Source organism: Scophthalmus maximus, chromosome 1, assembly GCF_022379125.1.
Source record: "Scophthalmus maximus strain ysfricsl-2021 chromosome 1, ASM2237912v1, whole genome shotgun sequence".
NCBI lineage: Eukaryota > Metazoa > Chordata > Actinopteri > Pleuronectiformes > Scophthalmidae > Scophthalmus > Scophthalmus maximus.
This window is the reverse complement of record NC_061515.1, coordinates 3,836,670-3,857,183: the sequence shown is the minus strand read 5'-3', so window position 1 is coordinate 3,857,183 and position 20,514 is coordinate 3,836,670. Positions and strand designations below refer to the sequence as shown.

Sequence of the window (20,514 nt, the reverse complement as noted above, 5' to 3'; positions counted from 1 at the left end):
TTCAGGAGCAGGGATATTAACACCATTTTCAGGAGCAGGGATGACCTGTGGGGCCAATGACAACGTTGCACAAGTGATTAACGGAATATTGTAAAATGCAATTTATTGCCAAAGTTTGGGCATCGAAATAAAATTTGAACTCTTGAGCAAACGAGACGGGGTCAGCGTGCCGCTGGAAACATGTGCGTCATCTTGGTCTATAAAAGTGGATGGAGAGCCAAATAAGCCGTTTACCCCATTTCAAGGATTTGCGCAGATCTAAGTTTACCACATGCTCGATGTAGCTTCATATTTGGAGCACAGATATTGGTGCATTGTTCTTCATGTTTGTCCAGAATATTTCTCCCCAAATTTTAAACAATTGTAGTAACATGTCCTACCCTTTTATTAGAGAGACGGAGGTTGAGGAGCTCAAGGGCCAGCTCGGCAGAATGAGGGAAGACTGGATTGAAGAGGAGTGTCACCGGGTGGAGGCTCAGCTGTCCCTCAAAGAGGCTCGCAAAGAGATCAGACAGCTCCGGCAGGTGGTGGAGACCATGAAGAGCAGCCTGATGGAGAAGGATAAGGGAATACAGAAGTACTTCATTGACATCAACATTCAAAACAGGAAGTTGGAGTCCTTGCTGCAGAGCATGGAGCTCGCCCAGAGCGGTGCCAGCCTACAAGATGAAAACACCTTGGACTTCAGCTGTGACGGCCCCGACAGTGGTGGGAAGAAGATGGAAGGGGAGGAGGAGGGTGGGATGGAGCTGGGAGATCAAGGGGCGGAGGCGATGGCCGACAGCGGGCTGCTGGTAAACGACGAGATGGCCAACAGAGCGGACATTCTGGAGCAGGTCTTCATGTCCACTGCGGTGGACTTCAGTCAGGACTCTCTTGACAAGCTGAGGGCTGAGGCGGAGTCTGGGCCTGGGGTGTCAACGCTGTTAGAAGAGGGACAGTCGATTGATAATTCAACTGAAACAACGCCAGCTCTCCCAAATGCAGTTCCCACCACAGTCCCATTATCCTCGAGCACAGTCTCCCAGCAGACCACAGAAGACCAGGGAGTCCAGACCGACACAGCGCCCATGTCCCCAGACCTGCAGGCTCTGCTCCTCCAGCTGCTGAAGTTCCACGGGTCTTCAGCCGGGGATATGGCTCTATCAGCCTCCAGCATGCTCGTGGGCCTCCCAAACCCGCCCGCTTCCACCGCTGCTGATTTCCCCGACTCCACACTTCATCCGCCCGGCGTGCCCGGCCCTGTTCACCCGGAGAGCCCAGACACCTCCACCGATTCCGGCATGTGCTGCTCGGAGCCCACACAGAGCCGGCGGTTCATGGAGGAGCTGGACTTTGGTGTCGACGACGAGGAGCCTTGCCCGTCACCGGGGCCGGATGAGGTCGGCAAACGCTACTGGAGCAACAGTTTCCTGGTGGATCTGGTGGCAGTGGCAGCCCCCGTGTTACCCACCGTGGCCTGGCTGTACTCGCGACACGGTGTGGACGGAAACTCCCCAGTCTACAACATTCCTGCTCTTATCAGGGGCTGTTGCATCATGGGATTGCACTCTCTTCGCCGCGTCACTCACAGGCCGAATGCGTAATGGCTTCCAACCCGCATGCACGCGCCTCACCTTGAAAAAGTAAAAGCACTTAAGCATCTTTTCGACTGTTTGTGAGATTATTGTTTTGTTTTTTTACACCTGATATCAATGCAGTTATTTGGGTTCCAACACTGTTACTTTGCACTGTAAAGTTGCCATGAGTTGAAGCAAAATTGGTGACATGAAAGGGATTATTTATAACGGGGTTATATATATATATATTTATTTATTTATCATCCATGTATAAGCTGATCATCTGGGTAGATGGTTATGTGTTATCATTGTCCTGTGGTATCCTTAGATTTCCTTGTGTTTAAAAACAAAGTTCTTTATGTTTAGGGATGGGACTTTTTTGAAAGGTGAAAGACTGAATGTTAGTTTAGTTCTGTTTGATGGGTTCTGAAACTTAACGTTTTGAGTTATTGTTCAAAAAAAACCCCTTCAGCCAAAGCTTTAATGTGGGCTCACTGTTAACGTTTTGTGAAGAATACTTCTTTTGCAATGTTTCCTTTCCTCCCTGGGAGTAGAGCTTTATTCGGTGCAGCCAGTGTATTGTTCATAGAAATAATTTGACGCTTCAACTGACACGTGTTATGTGCCTGAGCTATGTGCAATATTGGTGGTTTACATCAGATGTCCCTGTCACTTTATTATTAAAGCATGATGAATTCCAGCCCCCCGTTTGGACTCCTGATATCATAATCTGTCAAGTGTGTTATGGAGAAAGATGACATAACGGGGACGACTGTTAAAGTTCGACTTATGTAAGAGGCCTGCTTCAAAAATGCTGCTGGGAGTCATTTGTGCAAAATGTTCACATAAATAAATTAATGGGGGGAGGTGGGTCGTCTTGTCTGATCCCAAACCCAAGTGTCCTCATGACTGCTCATCTTACGTAAAAGCTTTTACGGGGCCTGTATTTTCAGACGTCCCTTGGGTTGTGGAGCTGACAATGTAAAGTGCATTAGATCCACTTTGCTGGGATCTCGCAGAAGCTGTAAAAATGCCGACGAGTAACAACTGTTAGTGCCAGAGCAGCTGTACAGTCAAGTCTACACGCAAAAAAAAACTACCTATGAGTTCAATTAGTCGTCGCATAAACCACATAAAATGAAAATGAAAGGAAAAGGCACTTTAATCCTAAATGAAGTAACACTTGGCCTCTTGGCTTTTTCATTACTCATTTTCAACTCTGCCATATGGCGATGTCTTTGGTTGCATAACCACCATCTCTGTTTATAAGGCATTAGACCAATGAGTCACCAGATGCTGTAATCCCCACACTACCGTCAGTGGATTCTAGATTAATACGACTGGGCAGCAATGGTGTACGGTCTGTTAACACACCCGTCTAGTAAAATAAGTGCATACTGTGGCCTTTCAGGACTAGTCGGCCTCATATCCCCGTTCCCTGTCCTCAGATTGATGACGTGCACTTTGTCTTTTTCTGAAATTGGGTCAGTCGCCAAGAGGTTGGCAGGCAGAGCTGTCCCCAGACAGACGGGAGTGACATCATTGGGATGTGGGGTCAGATGAGTGATGACAGCCGTCTGTTCATCCAGGTTTAAGGCCATCGGAGATTATAACGTGGTGATACCACCTAGGCCGAGTGAGTCGATGCCAGCAGCTCTGTGAGGTTGTACATCAGTGACCCCCAGCTGCTAACAACAGCATGCACAAATAATAATAATAAGAATGTGTGTACCAGGTTTAATGGCAATATAGCCAATAGTCATAGTCAGGGTAATTCAACCTCTGGTGTCCATGAATGTCTGGATTTATTGCCATGCAATTTTGTACAAACAGTTTTTTGACACATCTAAGTCTGGACTGAAAAGGATGTCGCACCGACCTTGCTATCCCAGGGTCTCCACTGTGAGTGGCTGATTAAAAAAGCCAAAGAGCCTATTAATTAATGTGAAGTTGAAAAAAACAATTTGTATATTTCTGCACAGAAGTTCCTTGATTAATTTACTTACTTTACTTTGATGAACATCCGAGGATCTATGGGAAGCATTGGAAGATAATTGTGTCTCACCTGTAATGAGACCTCGACCACAGCACCGCAGCTTGAGACAGGCAGCAGACTCACGACCACAGTTATGCACCTCTCGAGGTATGAATCAGATCATCTTTATTAAAAACCTGCGTATGGGACTAACAGCAGGTCCACAATATGTCAGACCTTCTGGATTGAGCTGGTGGACTCATTACTTCGGTGTTGTGTTCCCACAGCATGATTCATTTTTGGAAAAAATTAAAAGTGCAAAATTACAAAGCAGAACCTGATGCCACTTTTCTTAATGGGAATTTTTCAAAGAAAAAAAAAAACAAACTCACTCACCTCAGTTTGCTGAATTCTCCTTAAAATAATCACTTGCCTTCAGTTAAACTCTTAAACCTGATCATGCACTAATCAGCACCGTTTGAACAGAACCAGCACCTCTGAGCGGGTCAATAAATTACTTGATAGGTAACATGAACCCGGAGTCTTGTTAGAACTCTGCTGGCGAAGCTTTGCGAATTGAAACAAGAGATTTGTCTCCTTCACCTCAGTTCAAGTCACAGAACACAAACATTCTTATCATGTATGTATTCATTTATAAAAGGCCTATCTCCATCTGCTGTTGTTTCCATGACAACACCAATTTTTTCCCAACACTGTCTTTGACTGTTAGTCTTTCACTTTCAAATGAACAAAGGAAGCTTCTTCTTGGCTAAGGTGACTGGTTTGAGATTAAACTGCGATGCGAGACATGTATTATAAAGACGTGTACAGACTTTTTAAGAGCAAAGTAATATAATAAAAAAAGAATCAAAACGGTGATCAGTGGATATTTTTCCAATTTCAAAAGCTGACAAAGGCGTTCAATTCGTTGGAAATCAGTAGCCATGAGATTACCATAGGAACCCACAGTTTCTAGTCTATTGTCACTTACACACACACTCATATTGCAAATCTTTCAGCCTTCAGTTCAATGCAGATTTTCAGTGTAGCGATGGCTGCGAAGCATATCCAGCCACATTCATTCGGGGGGGGGGGGGGGGGGGGGGGGAGAGAGATCTGGTTTTCAGACTTTGGATATATTATTATAAATATAAAAAGCACAATAATTAAGCAAACCAAGGGATGTCACTGATGTACAGTGATGTTTAAATTTAACCATACTCCTATACAAAAGAAAAGGAATTGTACTTCCTAGTTGAGGTTCAAACAGGTAGCACAGGTACCAGTTTATTTACAAATGTTCCAGGGGAAAAACCAGAATAGAAGATTTTGCTACGCTCCCCAACAGATTTAATCAGATGTTCAATGGTGATTTGTAATGCTGCATCTAACCCTTTAAGCGAAGATGAACCGGATGGTAGAAACACAGCTTGCCCTTGAAGTCCACAATGACTCTGACTCATGAACAACGAGTAAGCCAAGTGTGTTATCTACCCCGGAGAACGAGGAATGCATTGTACACATCTGCAGACTAAAATGGCTGCTGGTGGAAACAGGGTGGAGGAGGACACTTTGCTAACAGATAAGTGTACGGTGATAATCCTGGTCTGTTTGATGACTTTGGAGATATATTAACAACAGAATCAGTGTCTTTTTGCACCTCCTTCTTCCCTTTGGCTCAAACCTGAGCATCTCTTAAAATGTTACGAGAGCTTGACTGCGATCTTCTGATCCTTTTTTATCAACCTCTGAGCATCTTTCTCCATCTTCTTCCTCTGCTGCTCCATGGACCGCTTTTCTCTCTCAGCCATCTTCTGTTCCCTGTGAAACGAAAGGAAAGACAAATGCTCCATTAAAAATGGCAGCATTACAGAGCACATCAACAGAAGCTAGGTCAGCTGGGAGAAAAAAAATCTTGTTCCTTGTGCTGGTGTTGTAAAAAAAAGAGTGGCGCACACTGCCTCCTGTTGACCACGATGGGAACCTACATCACTCACAGTGCCACTTTTAACAGATAATGCTCAGTGGTATTTTTTTTTTTCTGGTTTAAAGTGATTTTATATGTGCAGACTGTTTTATGTAAAGTTTCTATAAAATGGAAAAGACAATCTGGAAAGAAGCTCCAACAGCTAATGGATTAATTGATCAGTAATCGATTACTAAATAAATCAGCAACTATTTTGATAATCGATAAATCGGTTCAAGTAGTTTATATGAAAAAAATTAAAAAGGACAAATTCTCTGATTTCAGCTTCTTAGATGTGAATATTTTCTGGTTTCTTTGCTCCTCTATGACTGTTAACTAAATATCTTGAGTGTGTGGACAAAAAAGAATATCATCTTGAGGTTTGGGAAACACGTTCGTCATTTTTTACAATTTTACGACATTTTATGGACCAAATAACTAATCGATTAATTGAGAAAATAATCAACAGATTAATTGATTATGCATATAATCGTTAGTTGCAGCCATACTACAATCTATATTGTAATAATAACAATGTATGAATAAAGGACAAATAGCGAGTTTGCCAACAATTTTCCAGTGTTGCTTCACTCTCACTGCTCTCATAGTGTTGTTTTGCACCATAGCACACTACACTGCTTTTATTAGTAAAGCAGCTCTAAAAAAGCCACTGTACACTTATGGTTCAGCCACAATCTGCAGACAGACACAGTCAAGAGACCAGCTGGTGAACATTGCGGAAAATTTAGCAGCTTAGGAGCCAGAACCTTTCCTCAGGGGTTGTGAAAACTCGGAGCAAGGACGAGTATTGGACTCAGATTCAACAGAAAGACAGAAACATGGCCGCACAAGGATCTTTGTTGATCCATTACTGCTACTTGTCCTAATAAGTTCATCATATTAACTTGACGCATGAAAATATATCAGTTTCGATTAATCCTACTTTAATGCAGTTTTATAATTGAAAGCTGCATACTTATACTAATACTGCATACGAATAATGAACTTGGCCAACTGCTTTATCCTGACAAACGGGTGCATCTGAATACAGACGCAGATTTTGACGGATTACCTGAGCACCTCCTCTGCTCCCCAGGCAGCGTCGGACTCGTCCTCCCAGGCATTTGCGTCCTCCTGCCAAGTGTCCATTTCTCCAAGCTCAGCCTGTGGAAAAGGAAAAGTGTCCAAGAATTCTAACCTCGAAGAAAGTATTTCACATGATGCATTACGTCTTTACTGCAGTTATTTTGGACGTCTCCTCAAACTCCAACAGAGACGAACTGTATATAAGAGGCTGTTGTGTCCACACTGTTGCATCTCTGCTAGTTAACATTCAATGTTTTAGTTACATTATTTAACTTGTAACTGCAAGAACAACTCTAAAATGTACAATTAACACAAACTCTCACTAGCTACTGTAGATTTTCCTGAAATTAAAAGCAAAATTAATGTTTGTGACTTACTCAAACCAAAGTCTCTGCATTTCTACCTGCAACGCTTTTTAATGTTGACAAAAATATCCATAAAGGACACCACCTGAATTGAACATTGACTCACATGATGGCTCACATGATGAATACACAGTGATCAGATGATCTTTGCCGAGGGTTCACGTAGTTACTAAGACTGATGACATGAGTGTGTACTAATATTTAAGTGTAGCCTCCTGTAGCATTGACAAACTTTCTTTACAAGTTACCCAACAAGTTTTACCTTCTCTTTCCACTCCTCTTTTCACTAATTACATTTTGTACTCAAATGTGGTAAATCAATTTTGTAAAGTGGCCTACACAGTGTATAACCTACACAGACTATATACTGTACATACTTAATAACTGGGGTTAAAAGAAATATTTAGTATTTCTTAACCCTTCACTCTTACAATGATCTTTCATTATATTGATGGACGTGTATTTGGACACAGCTGCATTTGTTTTTATACAAGCAGACAAGCTCCGTCCTAAACTTTTCCCTTATCCAATGACAAACGTCCTGGATGTGTGAGGAGCAGATAAAACCTGCTGCCCGAAGCTTCAGGCGGTTACTCACAGAAGGAGGACTGAAGGTCATCATATCCTGAGAGGCTGCCAGTCTGCTGGAGAATCCTGCTGAGCCATCGGGCACCAGATAGTTCATAGGCTCCCTCTTCTTCAGCAATATCTGCAATGAGTAAACCAGAGACAGAAGAGGTGAGGTACTTTGTGATGTACTGCAATCCCATTAACAGGCACAAATTTTGTTCAACTTTTTAGTCTGAAACAGATTGATCAGAGCCATGCTTTATTTGGGTTTGCAAAAGTAAAGAAAGCATTGTTACTCTGTCAAATATGCCCTATAAGAAATTAAAAACACCCTCTTTCTTTCTGTGTATTTATTGCAATGCAATGTTATTGCATGTCAACACAAAAAACACAAAAAACATGACACTGTATAATCCCTTTGGGATTATTAGAGTAATCTACCTCCCTCCCTACTTATCTCTCTGAACAAGCAGTTATTTTATACACAGCAACGTTTCCTGATTAAAAGGGCGTGGCGGCTGCACACAGTATCCACACGGTTAACTTCCCAGCTTTGAATGCAAAACTTGCTACCTAACACGATGCAACGTGTACAGAGTTGCAACGTTTCCTGCAATATTTGGTAGCAGAGACGGGCCACCTCGCCAGACACAAACACAAACTTTGCCAAAAACATTACCATAAAAGTTTTTTTAAATAAAAGAGCAGAGGCACAACTGTTTATGTTGTCATCTAGCAATTCAATTTAAAACAAGACGACACATGTTAGGTGGTTTACCATCTTGGGGAACAGCTGAGCTGCTACAGTATTAACACCTTGACTTTGTGATAACGTAAGACAAACACATCAAGTGCTTAGTCTTAACTGAATGCACAGACTTGACATTTAAATTGGCCATCTAATCTAAAAAACAACAACAAAGCACATATTTAAAAATGCCAGAGTATTTCTTTGATTGAATAATTAATATAATATCTAATCAGAGAGACATATTACAAATGTAAAAAAATTCACAGCATCCTGATTATAATTCATTTGGATTTGCTTGGTTAATACTGGATGAGCTGCACTGTTGATGGACATACCTTCTGTGTTTTCCTGATGGTGGGAGTCATGTCTTTGAAGTAGTCGGGCTCTTGGTCCACGTCGTTGGGCTGAGGAGAAACGTTTCCGTTGCCACCTTCAATCTTAATACTTGTAGGAGCCTCTTCATCCCAAGAGCTCCATTCTTCAACTTCTGGCTGTGCAGAGGGGAACATTCAAATTCAAGTTAAAGTCAAACGTATATGTGGAATTTAAGAGAAGAAGTTTTTGTGTATGAGTGTAGGCAATTAAATGAATTTTGCCCAGTGATTACATCCTTTCCAAACACTGAATGCTCGGCTCTGAATGATTCAGGGCTGTGGCGGTGGATTGGCGCATCACTGACCTGTTTTGGTACCGATGATGAGAAATCCACTGTTGTTGGGAGAGTTATTTGATCACCACTGAGCTTACGCCCCCTTCCACTCCTGCAGAGGAACATAATAAAAATAATAAGTGAAAAAGAAATAACTCAAAATTGTAAGAAGTAAAAGCTGGTAGGCTACTGTTGTCAAAGGTTGCATCACTTCAGTGTGGAGAGATTCTTTTTGCCAACCAGGGTTAAAACCTTTGCCAATTCAGTGTGTTAAATCAACATGCATTTGATTTACAATGACCAATATTCCCCTATTTTAGATGCTATTGAAAATGATGGATAGCATCTAAAATAGGGGAATATTGGTCATTGTAAATCAAATCAATGTTGATTTAACAGTGGAATCTGCATTTGTGATTCTATCTATATATATATATATATACACATACAAAGGGGAAATACATCCGAGGCAGCAAAGTAACATTGGCAAATGGAATAGCATGCATCAGGGGGTGCTGGTTGTGGCATTTGTGAGGCATTCAGTTGTGCTCACTCACCTGCATATCAACCTCTTAAAGAAAGTCAGCAAACTGGCTAGACATGTGCATATCTTGAAGAGACGGAACTGGGTGATGGCCATGATGAAGATGGACTGGTGGGGGGAACAAGAGATGACAACATTAGCGTTTGAGTTTTACAAAGATGAACGTTACGTGCGTGTCTTGTCCCCCAGCAGATCAATAATTAGATAACGGGTTAAACTGAGAACAGCTGATCAGGAATCAGTCCATCTAAAGAAATACATTGGCGCATGTGAACATTATGTACCAACACAACAAGTCGTATTATTCATCTGGAGAGCCGTGACACTGGCCTCTTATCAAAATGCAACCCTGCGTCCGTGTGTGTGTGTGTGTGTGTGTGTAAACGGCTGCACTGACCACAGTTAAACAACAACAAACGCAACTATGTAAGCTAATGCTAAATGTTCTGCACCGTAGCTCGAACCGGGGTTATCGGTAGCACAATCATCATTTCAGCTAAATTAACACAACTACATTCGCTCTTCGTGGTAGATTTTCCACACGTCTTGACTTTCATGTAAATCGACAGCGTTGCTCACCGTTGCACGATGTCAACACGCCGTTGGGCAGAGCGGCTTCTTTCTTCTTGGCGTGGCAGGAGAGACGAGTTCATTTATAATGCTAACCGCTGCTTGCTAGCTAAGCCCGCACGAAAACATGGTATTTCTAAAGCCGGTGATTGTGTCCGCACACGACACATTGGAGGTGACAAATGATACCACTGCCCTGTCAGAAGCACACGTGTGGCGGCTGCACACCTGCGCCTGGTCTCATGACAAAAGTGTAATTTTGTTTCGGGTCGTCGCTCATCTCTGTCCCGCGGCGGCCATCTTTGAGCTGGGAGGAGCAGGAGCAGGAACACGGAAGTGCGGCGTGTTGTTGCTGCTGCTTCTTCTTCTTCTTCTTCTTCTTTTTCTTCTTCTGTGTTTTTTGTTTGGCGCGTGGCAAATCTGCTGCGTTCAAGTGCTGCGGGGAAATTGGGACACTAGCAAATAATGTTGTTATATTTCTCTGTATTAATTAGTGATGCATCAGTCAATCGATTAGCAATCAATTACTCAATTAATCGCCCGCTATTTTTGATAATAGATTAATGGGTTCAAGTGCTTTTTATGAAAAAAAGTAAAAAATATCTGATTTCAGCTGCTTCAATGTCAATATTTTCTGGTTTCTTTGCTCCTCTATGACAGTAAAATAAATATCTTTGGTATGTGGACAAAAACAAAACATCATCTTGGGGTTTGGGAAACACGAGCCGCATTTTTCACAATTTAATTGGAATTGTATTTACCAAACAACTAATCGTTTAATCGAAAAAAATAATCGACAGATTAATCGATTATGAAAATGCTCATTAGTTGCAGCCTTAATATAAATATCATATTGGAAACATCTAAATTTAAACCATAGATTGAGCATAAAGATAACATATTTACCACATAGTTCCGAATTAATTATCAAACGCATATACAGGAGGGGAATGTGCATGAAAACAAGCGAGGTTATTATATTTCTCTCTATAAGGAAGCAGGTGACATTACAGTACAGACGGAAAGCATGTTTTTCACCTACACAAGAAAATGTAACATATGAGTTGGGCAAGAGAATGTTTTAACATAGATTCAGCATTATTACTTTATTCACAGAATTTACATGTACGTAGAATTTATTCCCATTAAATATGATTTTTTCTCCCACCCTCTACGGTCTTATTTCTCCTCAATCGGTCTTTGTTGTCGCAGACGAACAGGGAAGATTACTGTCATCATATTTTAGTCTTGCGTAATTGCGAATGCATTAAATGTTACGATTTATTTTAATTTTGTCAATTGTTTGAAGTGTTTTAAATACAACCGTGCCTGAAACCGGAACGCACCATGTCGTCACCAAAATCTACCCAATCAACCCTTGGCGTGGGCGGAAGTGGCATATTTGAAAACTGGCAGTTGAAGTCGAGTCTTTTTTATTTCGTTCCCCACTAAAGGAGTTAATGACAGCGTAAACACGGTGAGGTGATTTCACATTAGCAATGCGTTATTTGAATATTATTGCTTATTCATGTATTTATACGGGTTTAAAATTCACCCTAGGTTTTGAACCTCATGGGAGCTGAGGGGCTGAGCCCGTTGTCGCTAACAGCAGCGCTACATGTTGGCTAGCTAGCTAGCTAGCTAACTGAGCTAACTTACCCTGTAAACACGAACTGAAATACTTTTTGCAAAGAAGGAACGGTGAACAGTTATTTACCTTGTAGGTGCTAATACCAATATTGTTGTTTGTCCACAAAATAACATGCAATATGTTGCTAATGTGACAACTAAGCGATCCACAAAGCTGCTGCACCTCTCTGTGTTATTAATGTGTTTGTGTGTTAACAATGTGTTTCTGTGTGTTAACAATGTGTTTCTGTGTGTTAACAATGTGTTTCTGTGTGTTATCAATGTGTTTCTGTGTGTTAGTTGTTTTTGCATGTGTCATAACTATGATCGCCGCGAGTTTGTTTGTACATAATATGTCCCTTATTACGTTCTGTATTTGGTGAGTATCTTGCCAGGGCTGACGCCATGTGTACGACTGATCCATCATGTAATTCAATGTAAAGATCTTTTTTAAAAAAGCTCTCCTTCGTCCTGGATACGTGGTTTGTTTACTTCCTCTTCACTTTCAGATGGAGGAAGAGGAGCACACGGACAGAAAGCAGCAGCTTGCCTTGCTTTATCAGAAGCTCAACAAAATAAAAAAATACCTCAATGAAGGTAAAGATATTATTTGCACGGTTCTGTCACCGTACGATCCTGATCCATGCCATTTGTCTGCACTACTACATCCAGTCCTCCTGACACTTTTGCTCCTTTTGCCGCAGACGACACAGACAACATCAACCAGGTCATCGGCTCGAACTCGCCTGAATCTTGTCTCTCATATTTGATGGACCTGGAGAAGAAAGGGGACCCTCAGGTGAACCGCAACCACCTCGTCAGACTCGTCGACTTTTACACCAGAGTGTTCTCCAATATGCCGCTGGGCAGACACTGTCAGAACGAGAGCTACGCCAGGATGCTGGTCAGGTTTGCAGAGCTGAAAGCGTAAGTAACAAACGGTTTGACTTGTGTCTCAAGACCATTGACCTTTATCCACTCTTATTTGGAGTGGACAATATTATTTGATATAGCTATAATAACTTTAAAATATTGATTCATTTCTAATTTCGTTGTGCAATTGTCTATAAAATGTTTCTACAGTCTCTTTTGAGTTTCATAAAATTAGAGCTGCAACAGTTAATCGATTAGTAATCCACTAATGAATTAATCACCTACTATTTTGATAATCGATTCAAGTAGTTTTTATGGGAAAAGGAAAGTCGAAAATCCCCTATTTTCAGCTTCTTAAATGTGAATATATTCTGGTTTCTCTGCTCCTCGGTGACAGTCAACTAAAAATCTTTGGTGTGTGGACAAAACAAAAACATCATTTTGGGGTTTGGGAAATGCGATCAACATTTTTTACCATTTTATGGACCAAACAACTATTTAAATAACCAAGAAAAATTTCAACAGATTAATCAATAATGAAATATTCGTTAGTTGCAGCTCTAATGAAAAGCCTCATTCTGAGTAATGTTTTCTAAAAAGAAAAAAAAGTAGGCGTGGCCACTTAGTCTGTTTTTCTTTCTTTTTCTCTCTCTATTAGGATTCAAGATGTCAATGAGGCAGAAGCCAACTTCAACGTAGCAAGATCTCACAGCCAGACCTTTGCGTTTGTCCACATTGCTCATGCAAAATTTGAGCATTCTCAAGGTATTTTTATTTAACCTTATGTTCTTCATGTTCATGTTTGTTAATACATTCTCATGTTATCTGGATTGTTACAAGTGTCTGCTGTCATTTTACCAGGCAACACAAAGAGAGGCATTTACATTTTGCAAAATGCTATTGAACTGGGTGCCAAACCAAGGGAACTGCTGGAGGCTGCCTTGCAAAGCATGCAGACGGGGAAAACAGTCCTCTGTTCAGACGATAAGGAAAATGTTCCACGTGGGTATTTTTATTTGTTCACGTTTAATTCTGTGACATATTAGGGTTTGATAATTTTACTGGTGTACACCAATTTAGTAGTTCAGAGTCTTCTGTAACAATGCAGTATCATCATATTATTTATTGACTAACTATTGTCTTTTTGCATTTTGTGCTTTTCCAAATCTGAGTTTCCTATATTGCTGTGTTTTCTTCCCGACAGTATTGCCCAAAAGTAACGTTCAAGATTCTGTCAAAAAAGGCTCAGAATTCCAAAAAGTGAGCAGAGTGTCGGACGGGACGGGCGACTTACAGCTCTCCAGTATTTTTGGTTTGGGGTAAGAATAAAACAGCGTCTTTCAGTGTTTAATAAGGTTCCTGCTTGATTTAGACAATGTGACACCTCATGTTGATCTCTGCCCTTCAGGACCGAGTCGCTCGGTGGATCAGCAGATGACCAACTGCCAGGCTGGAGATCTGGATCTCAGCCGAAGAGAACAGCTGGCATGGTGAGAGTTACATTTCTTCTGGCTTGTCTTATTTCAAACTGTGCAGTGCATGAAACTTATTACCAAATAGTCCTTGAAGTTTGACATTTTTGTAATCTCATCTTTTGTATACAGCTAGGGAGAATTCCCGTGGTTCCGTTCTCTATCCCAGAGGACGATGATGGCGACTACATCCACAAACCCTCTAAGAGAAGTGATGCGTCAATCCCCACTAGCTTGTCCAGGTACCTTTTTGCTATGACATTTTCAAACAGGGTTTTTAACATCACTTGCACTGTCGGCACTAAATTGTAAGCTTGCAAGGACTGCTGAGGTAACCGATACCCAAATGTTTCTTTAGACACCTGTGGTGGAAAAACACACTTTTTTGTGGGTTGTCTCTTTCGTTTTAGGCAAGCATCTGGTTCGAGCATGAGCTCATTGTTTGGGCAGTCATCTTCAAAGAAAAAAGCTGTTGATGGTGATCTTCATGTGAGTGTAAGCGTGCTGCAGTAGTTTTGACCTGTGATCAGATTGAAGATTGTTCAATCTAAGCTGAAGAAAGAAGTGCAATATTTGTTGTTGCTGTGTTTCTCAGCCACCAGCTTTCAGTCCAGAACACTGCCCTTGGGAGGACCAGGCGGCTATGGACTCTACCACCACACTCCTTCATGGACACAACACACAGGACGCCTCAAGAATGGAAGGTACGTACTACTACGTACTACTACGTACCGTATAACCTTAAAAATCTGCTGCACCGAATGACAACATTTGAGGCTGTGTGGACATGCAGATTTAGTTTTGGCCTTATTAACCGTTTTCCTAACATGTTTGTTTTTCTCTGGCAGACGTAACTTACAGTTTCGACCAGGTCGTCAAAACAAATTCCCCCGAATCATGTTGGACATATCTGACGAATCTGGAGAAAAGGGGCAACCCGCACGCAGACATCAGCCTCCTCAACAAACTCAAGGACTGTTATTCCAAAATCTTCTCCAGGCTGCCAATCAGACAGTACAGCAAAAACGCCTGCTATGCCAGAATACTGGTCAGATATGCAGAACTCAAGGGGTAGGTGGATTACAATACCGTTTACCTGCATTACAGTCTGTGATTTTTGTGGCGTACTCCTTGGGAGGTTATCTCCCGATGATTCACTTGTGGAGCTGACGGGTCAAATGTGCTGATCAACAAAAATGGGGCCCGAAAAACACACTTTCCAAGTTATAGCTGCAAATACTAGAGATGTGATATATGATAAGTGAAGACACCATTCATAGTTAAAAATGTATTTTTCTAGGTATCTGCAGATCTAGATTAAAAAAAAAAAAAAATTCATGATCATAAGTAGAATAATGACGTCCTTTGGTTAGGGTTTGGCAATATGCACAGTATATACACATACATGCAAAATTCTCCATCGGCTAAGATCAAATCCCTCCAAAATAGTATATCAAAGCTGTGTCACATGCTGCTTATATATAATGACATTAGTTTTTTTCTGCAGGATTGAAGACACAGATGAAGCACAGGACCACTTCATAGTTGCGAGATCCAACTGCAAAGGATTTGCCTTCGTCCATATAGCACATGCCCAGTTTGAGGTCTTGCAAGGTAAGACTGATCATTACTAATTTTTATTTTCCAGAAATCTGACATATTGGACTGATGAAAACAAAAAACACACATTTGAAATATTGTTTTCCATTGATGACCGTTTTCAGCATTGATCATAACGACTCTAAAACTGGTGGCAAGTCACAAGGGTTTTACCAGTTTTCCAGCACTCTTACAACTGAGCAGTGCTTCAAGCTTGGCTTAGTCAGTGAAGTGACTTTTTGTCCAGACAGCAAAAAAGTAAAAATGCCATCTTCTCGCCTCCCTTCATTTTAAGGTAATGTGAGCAAAGCATCGTCAATTCTGCACAAAGCCCAGGCGTTGAATGCCAGGCCTGCTGAGCTGCTGGAGGTGGCCATACGGAACCTCAAAGCTGGGGAGAAGCTGCTGGTGCCCACTAAGGAGGAGGAGCATCACCCCACAGGCAGAGGTTTTTTTTATTTTTTATTATTATTTTAAAGGGCAAAGCCCAGTGATGGACAATGGTCTGCAACGGAAGTTTGTCTAATTTCCCCACCGTTTGTCTTTGTAGATTTGCAGACAGTTGTTCCAGTAAGCGTTTTTACTCACGGTGGAAACCAGGAACTTCATCTTCCCGCTCGGGTCCCGGTGAACCGCTCAGCTGAACGCGCTAAACCTGCCGGCAAAGAGCCCTCGTCCGAGTGGAAGATGCCGACTCCTGTTAACCGGCACGTTTCTCCGGAGGTTTGCTAACTTTCTTTATCTACGGCCTCTGTCCATGTGATGCATTCTTAACAAACATTTAAAAAAACATATATTTTAGAAAAATGGATTAAGTGTAATTAAGTAAATCTTTATTGTTTTGGATTGTCAGCTACACTACTGTTAGCTTGTTAGTTATTTGTATCTAATCTTGCTCGCTCTTTGCTGGTGAAATTCGGCTTCAATTACTATTTTCTTCTTTTGTCACCATGATGACAATTAAGCGAGTGAGGGCATCTCTACAGACACAACAACACAATCATTTTATCTAAAGTTTGCTGATTTAATTACCTCTCTTCATATGTAATAAGATTTTGATCCCTTCTGTTTATAATCAAAGAACCAGATTCTCTTTTAGTCTAAAAAATCTTACCCTCGCGCTAATCAAAACATTCCAAAATCATTTTATTCTCAGGATAAACGTACAACTCCGCCTGACCCCAGACCTGTTCCCCGTGTGCTGGAGTCGCTCCCCACTCCATCCCTCCAACCTCCACCCAGACCGAACCCACAGACGGTCTGCCAGACACCGAACAGCTACAGAAACCCTGGTGCTAGCAGGTAATATTTTAACTTGAGTGTCTGCTGGTCCAGAATGTTATCAGCAGCACAACATCTGCTCTAAAGTTCCTAAACTTTCTCCATCCTCAGCTTTATTACTCCTGTTGTGAAGAGAGGTCGCGAGGTGTTTTCCTCTGCAGTAGCAGCACACAGAGCTGGACCTGCTCAGCAGCCGTGCACACCTCTGAACCAAGCCTCCTGTTTTCAGACTCCACAGGTACAACGTGTTCATATTACCTCCTGTTATAAACTTATAAAAGTTACAACCACTGCCAAACAGAGATTAATGGTGGTGTTACAGAAACACCCACAGCCTCCATTCGCATTATGAGAGGAGGTCTGGGCCTCATATGTTCTAGTAAAACAGACTTTCCCAGGGCTTTATTCTGTTTTCAAGGTGCTACACAAGAAATCCTTCTGAACTGTATTGACCAGACACATCTTTGTTTGAATCTCATTTTAGGCTTCGATCACTGCGCTGTCGAATGAATCCATTACCATCAAAGGGAAGCAGTTCTTCATCCTCAAGATGATTGGACGAGGTGGATCAAGCAAGGTGAAGCATTATTAGTGAATGTATATATTTTAAATTTTTTAATTTTACAATATTTTTTGTTGTCCTTGATTGATTGACTGACTGTCTTTTTATTTTTGCCCCCCAGGTCTACCAGGTCCTGGATCACAAAAAGCAGCTGTTTGCTGTGAAATACGTCGACCTCGAGGAGGCCGATACTCAGACGATAGAAAGTTATAAAAATGAGATCGAGCATCTGAACCACCTGCAGCAGTACAGCGATCAAATCATAAAGCTCTATGACTAGTGAGTACATACCCTGTCCAAGAAATTAAAATAATCTATACATTGTATTGAAATCACCATGAAGACCAAAACTATAGGACTTAAAGGACCATTTTTTGATTGTTATAAATCATCCTCCATTAAATTTTTTGATTGTCTATCAAACGGTATGTAATTGCATCATAACAGCCCCATACTCAAACATATTCAGTTAATTGTCATGTATGAAAAATGCAAAACATCAAATCTTCATATCTGAGAAATACATTTCTGTTGATCAGCTTATTGATTGATCAAATAATCAAAACTATAAAGCTGGGGTGTTGCAGCAGTGAAATGCTAGTCACAAAAATATAGCAAATGGGTAACAAAAAGAGTAGCATTGTACGGCGAATCATGAAAAAAAAAGAGCAGTTGTAGAAGTCATAATGAAAGAAGTATGAAAGTATGATGAGATAAGAACAGGAATTTCGATATATAAGGTGTGGTATTATCTGTAAATGGGCGACCATCATTAATATAGTTTAGAGAGGAGAATTATAGGGTTTAATTTGGATTCACAGCAGAAGATGAATGAATGACGCTGCGCTGCCACCAGACCTGATTTCAAGGTGACGTCTTCAGGTTCACTTTGAATCAGGATCTCTGCCGCGGATGTGCTGACGGCTGTATGTGTGTATGTACGTTGCAGTGAAATGACCAACAGCTACATCATCATGCTGATGGAGTGCGGGAACTTGGATCTGAACACTTGGTTGCGAAACCGCAAGACGGTGAATCCGCTGGAGAGGAAGTTCTACTGGAAGAACATGCTGGAGGCCGTGCACACCATTCACAAACATGGTTTGTCTTTCTACAAAAGCTTGTCGTGCTGTGAATTAAGTGGCGCACATTGAAATGATCTTGATTCCTAACTGTTCCGAATAATCTGTTGTCTTCTCTGCAGGAATAGTCCACAGTGATTTGAAGCCGGCTAACTTTGTCATAGTGAATGCGTCGCTGAAGTTGATCGACTTTGGCATCGCAAACCAGATCCAGCCTGATGTGACGAGCATCATGAAGGATTCACAGGTAAGACTTTTGTTACGTGTACATACACTGAATGCACAGAGTCTCTTACATGTAGAGTTTACCGTGTGTGTGTGTGTGTGTGTGTGTGTGTGTGTGTGTGTGTGTGTGTGTGTGTGTGTGTGTGTGTGTGTGTGTGTGTGTGTGTGTGTGTGTGTGTGTGTGTGTGTGTGTGTGTGTGTGTGTGTGTGTGTGTGTGTGTGTGTGTGTGTGTGTGTGTGTGTGTGTGTGTGTGTGTGTGTGTGTGTGTCTCAATCACAGGTAGGCACCCTTAACTATATGCCTCCCGAAGCCATTAAAGACACGTCATCCCAGCCAGGAAAAGCACGCTCAAAGGTTGTTGTTTTTTCTCTCCACTCACTTTTGCCAACAATCTGTGCAATGACCTCTGGAGTGAAGATTTAAAAAAACATTCTGTTTTTGTGCCACAGATCAGCCCCAAAGGTGACGTGTGGTCCCTCGGATGTATCCTGTACTGCATGACCTATGGGAAGACTCCATTCCAAAGCATCACCAATCAGATCACCAAGCTGCACGCCATCATCGATACTACCCACAAGATTGAGTTTCCTGACATCTCGGAGAAGGATCTGCTGGATGTGTTGAAGGTGAGCGAGCACAACTGCACTGTGTTGGTGTGACGTGAGAGAAACAGATACAAGTCAGGTTCATATGACTTATACAAGTGGCTACCAGTGCCTGAAGATGACCAGTATATGATGCTTTAAAAGGCATTTGAAATTAAACTCCTCAAGCTCAGACTGAACATGACACATTTGTTTTCAAGGGATGGGAAAGGGGAAACCGTAGATTTAAGTGGTGTCAAATCTTAAAAAGTGTTGCTGAAGCAAAGTAATTAAACTGTCAATTAAACTGTTTTTTATTGTCTGCTCGTTCCAGAGGTGCTTGGTACGAAACCCCAGAGAGCGAATCTCTATTGCAGAGCTGCTGGAACATTCATACCTGCAGCTTAAGCCACAAGTATCACCTGAACCAGGTACAAACACAGACAAAAGCACAAAGTCTGTGTACTTGGAAGCCAAGTTTGCTATTCACAACACGTCACTGACTTGTACTCAACTCGCCTGTTTCAGAAGGTCCATGTAACAGTGATCTGAAGAGGATCCTCACAGACCTCGCTGCTCTCCAGTCTCCAAACAGCATCATACGAGCTGCAAACGTGAGCTTCACTCAGTCGAACTTCTAACTCTTACTTTTTTGTTTTTCCTCCTCCATCTTATGGTTTCTTCATTAATAATTGTGTTTTTTTTGTTTTTTTTTTGCTTTTCTCAGAATCTGGCCAGAATGTGCAGCAGTGGCAGAAAGTTGGACGTTGCCGAGTGTGCGAAGTCGTCAACCTGACCGTCCTGGAACATATGATGGATATTTATATATTTCCTTTCTACTCTTTCTTTTTCTCTCCTGTCACCACTGTACATACTCGGTACAGAAACACTATTTTCTGTCGTAGGAACCAGCTAATCTATATTTGTACATTTGTTTCCTTGAAACAAAATATATTGCATGTTTTTCTTTCTTGTTTACGTATGTTCCCTGATAATAAATGTCAGGAAACAGCATAGTCAGATAAACATACTGTACCCTTCAGAGTTGTTGGTTTTATTTTTTTCCAGCTGATAATAGAGTGTGGACGGGAGACTCACAAGGTATCATTTAAACAACTTATGTGAGAATTGAATTTATCAAAGATATCCACTAAACAAAGATGCCTGACTG

General features: G+C 41.5%; 3 protein-coding genes across 10 annotated transcripts in view; 2 read left to right on the top strand and 1 right to left on the bottom strand.

Annotated features, from left to right (window-relative positions):
- Positions 1-2,259, top strand: part of sybu (syntabulin (syntaxin-interacting)) — a 97,705-nt gene extending 95,446 nt beyond the window's left edge. For all 7 annotated transcript variants that reach the window (XM_047333798.1, XM_047333809.1, XM_035629986.2 and 4 more), the window contains one exon: positions 392-2,259. In XM_047333798.1, the coding sequence (XP_047189754.1) occupies positions 392-1,586 (1,195 nt within the window). In that variant the 3' untranslated portion in view covers positions 1,587-2,259. The remainder of the gene's footprint in view (positions 1-391) is intronic.
- A 2,530-nt stretch (positions 2,260-4,789) lies between these two features.
- Positions 4,790-10,375, bottom strand: ebag9 (estrogen receptor binding site associated antigen 9). The gene is made up of 7 exons (XM_035635648.2): positions 10,045-10,375; positions 9,479-9,573; positions 8,952-9,033; positions 8,608-8,763; positions 7,550-7,660; positions 6,573-6,664; positions 4,790-5,355 (listed from the first exon to the last, which is right to left on the bottom strand). The coding sequence occupies exons 2-7, from the start codon at positions 9,559-9,561 to the stop codon at positions 5,238-5,240; spliced, it is 642 nt and encodes a 213-aa protein (XP_035491541.2). The 5' UTR covers positions 9,562-9,573; positions 10,045-10,375; the 3' UTR covers positions 4,790-5,237.
- A 1,037-nt stretch (positions 10,376-11,412) lies between these two features.
- Positions 11,413-20,383, top strand: ttk (ttk protein kinase). Of its 2 annotated transcripts, none has more exons than XM_047335610.1 (25): positions 11,413-11,512; positions 12,174-12,261; positions 12,369-12,591; positions 13,196-13,302; positions 13,399-13,539; positions 13,742-13,856; positions 13,946-14,027; positions 14,142-14,251; positions 14,420-14,504; positions 14,605-14,713; positions 14,858-15,080; positions 15,517-15,623; positions 15,904-16,056; positions 16,159-16,331; positions 16,765-16,910; positions 17,001-17,127; positions 17,374-17,466; positions 17,573-17,730; positions 18,401-18,552; positions 18,656-18,780; positions 19,039-19,113; positions 19,209-19,385; positions 19,678-19,774; positions 19,872-19,957; positions 20,071-20,383. In XM_047335610.1, exons 2-25 carry the CDS (start codon positions 12,174-12,176, stop codon positions 20,137-20,139), a joined length of 3,021 nt encoding a protein of 1,006 aa, XP_047191566.1. In that variant the 5' UTR covers positions 11,413-11,512; the 3' UTR covers positions 20,140-20,383. The 2 variants fall into 2 exon arrangements, with proteins under 2 accessions (XP_047191566.1, XP_035478848.1); XM_035622955.2 differs by having other exon boundaries at positions 11,443-11,512; positions 14,420-14,498.
- The last annotated feature ends 131 nt before the right edge of the window (positions 20,384-20,514 follow it).

What these genes read in the sequence shown, in the direction of transcription:
- ttk (XM_047335610.1), top strand. Translation starts at nt 12,174, where the DNA reads ATGGAGGAAGAGGAGCACACGGACAGAAAGCAGCAGCTTGCCTTGCTT. An exon ending in CGAAGAGAACAGCTGGCATG is followed by an intron (nt 14,028 to 14,141) that starts GTGAGAGTTACA and finishes TTTTGTATACAG; the next exon opens with CTAGGGAGAATTCCCGTGGT. An exon ending in ATCATAAAGCTCTATGACTA is followed by an intron (nt 17,731 to 18,400) that starts GTGAGTACATAC and finishes TGTACGTTGCAG; the next exon opens with TGAAATGACCAACAGCTACA.
- ebag9 (XM_035635648.2), bottom strand. Translation starts at nt 9,561, where the DNA reads ATGGCCATCACCCAGTTCCGTCTCTTCAAGATATGCACATGTCTAGCC. An exon ending in TTTAAGAGGTTGATATGCAG is followed by an intron (nt 9,034 to 9,478) that starts GTGAGTGAGCAC and finishes GTTCCTCTGCAG; the next exon opens with GAGTGGAAGGGGGCGTAAGC. An exon ending in CATCATCGGTACCAAAACAG is followed by an intron (nt 8,764 to 8,951) that starts GTCAGTGATGCG and finishes CCCTCTGCACAG; the next exon opens with CCAGAAGTTGAAGAATGGAG.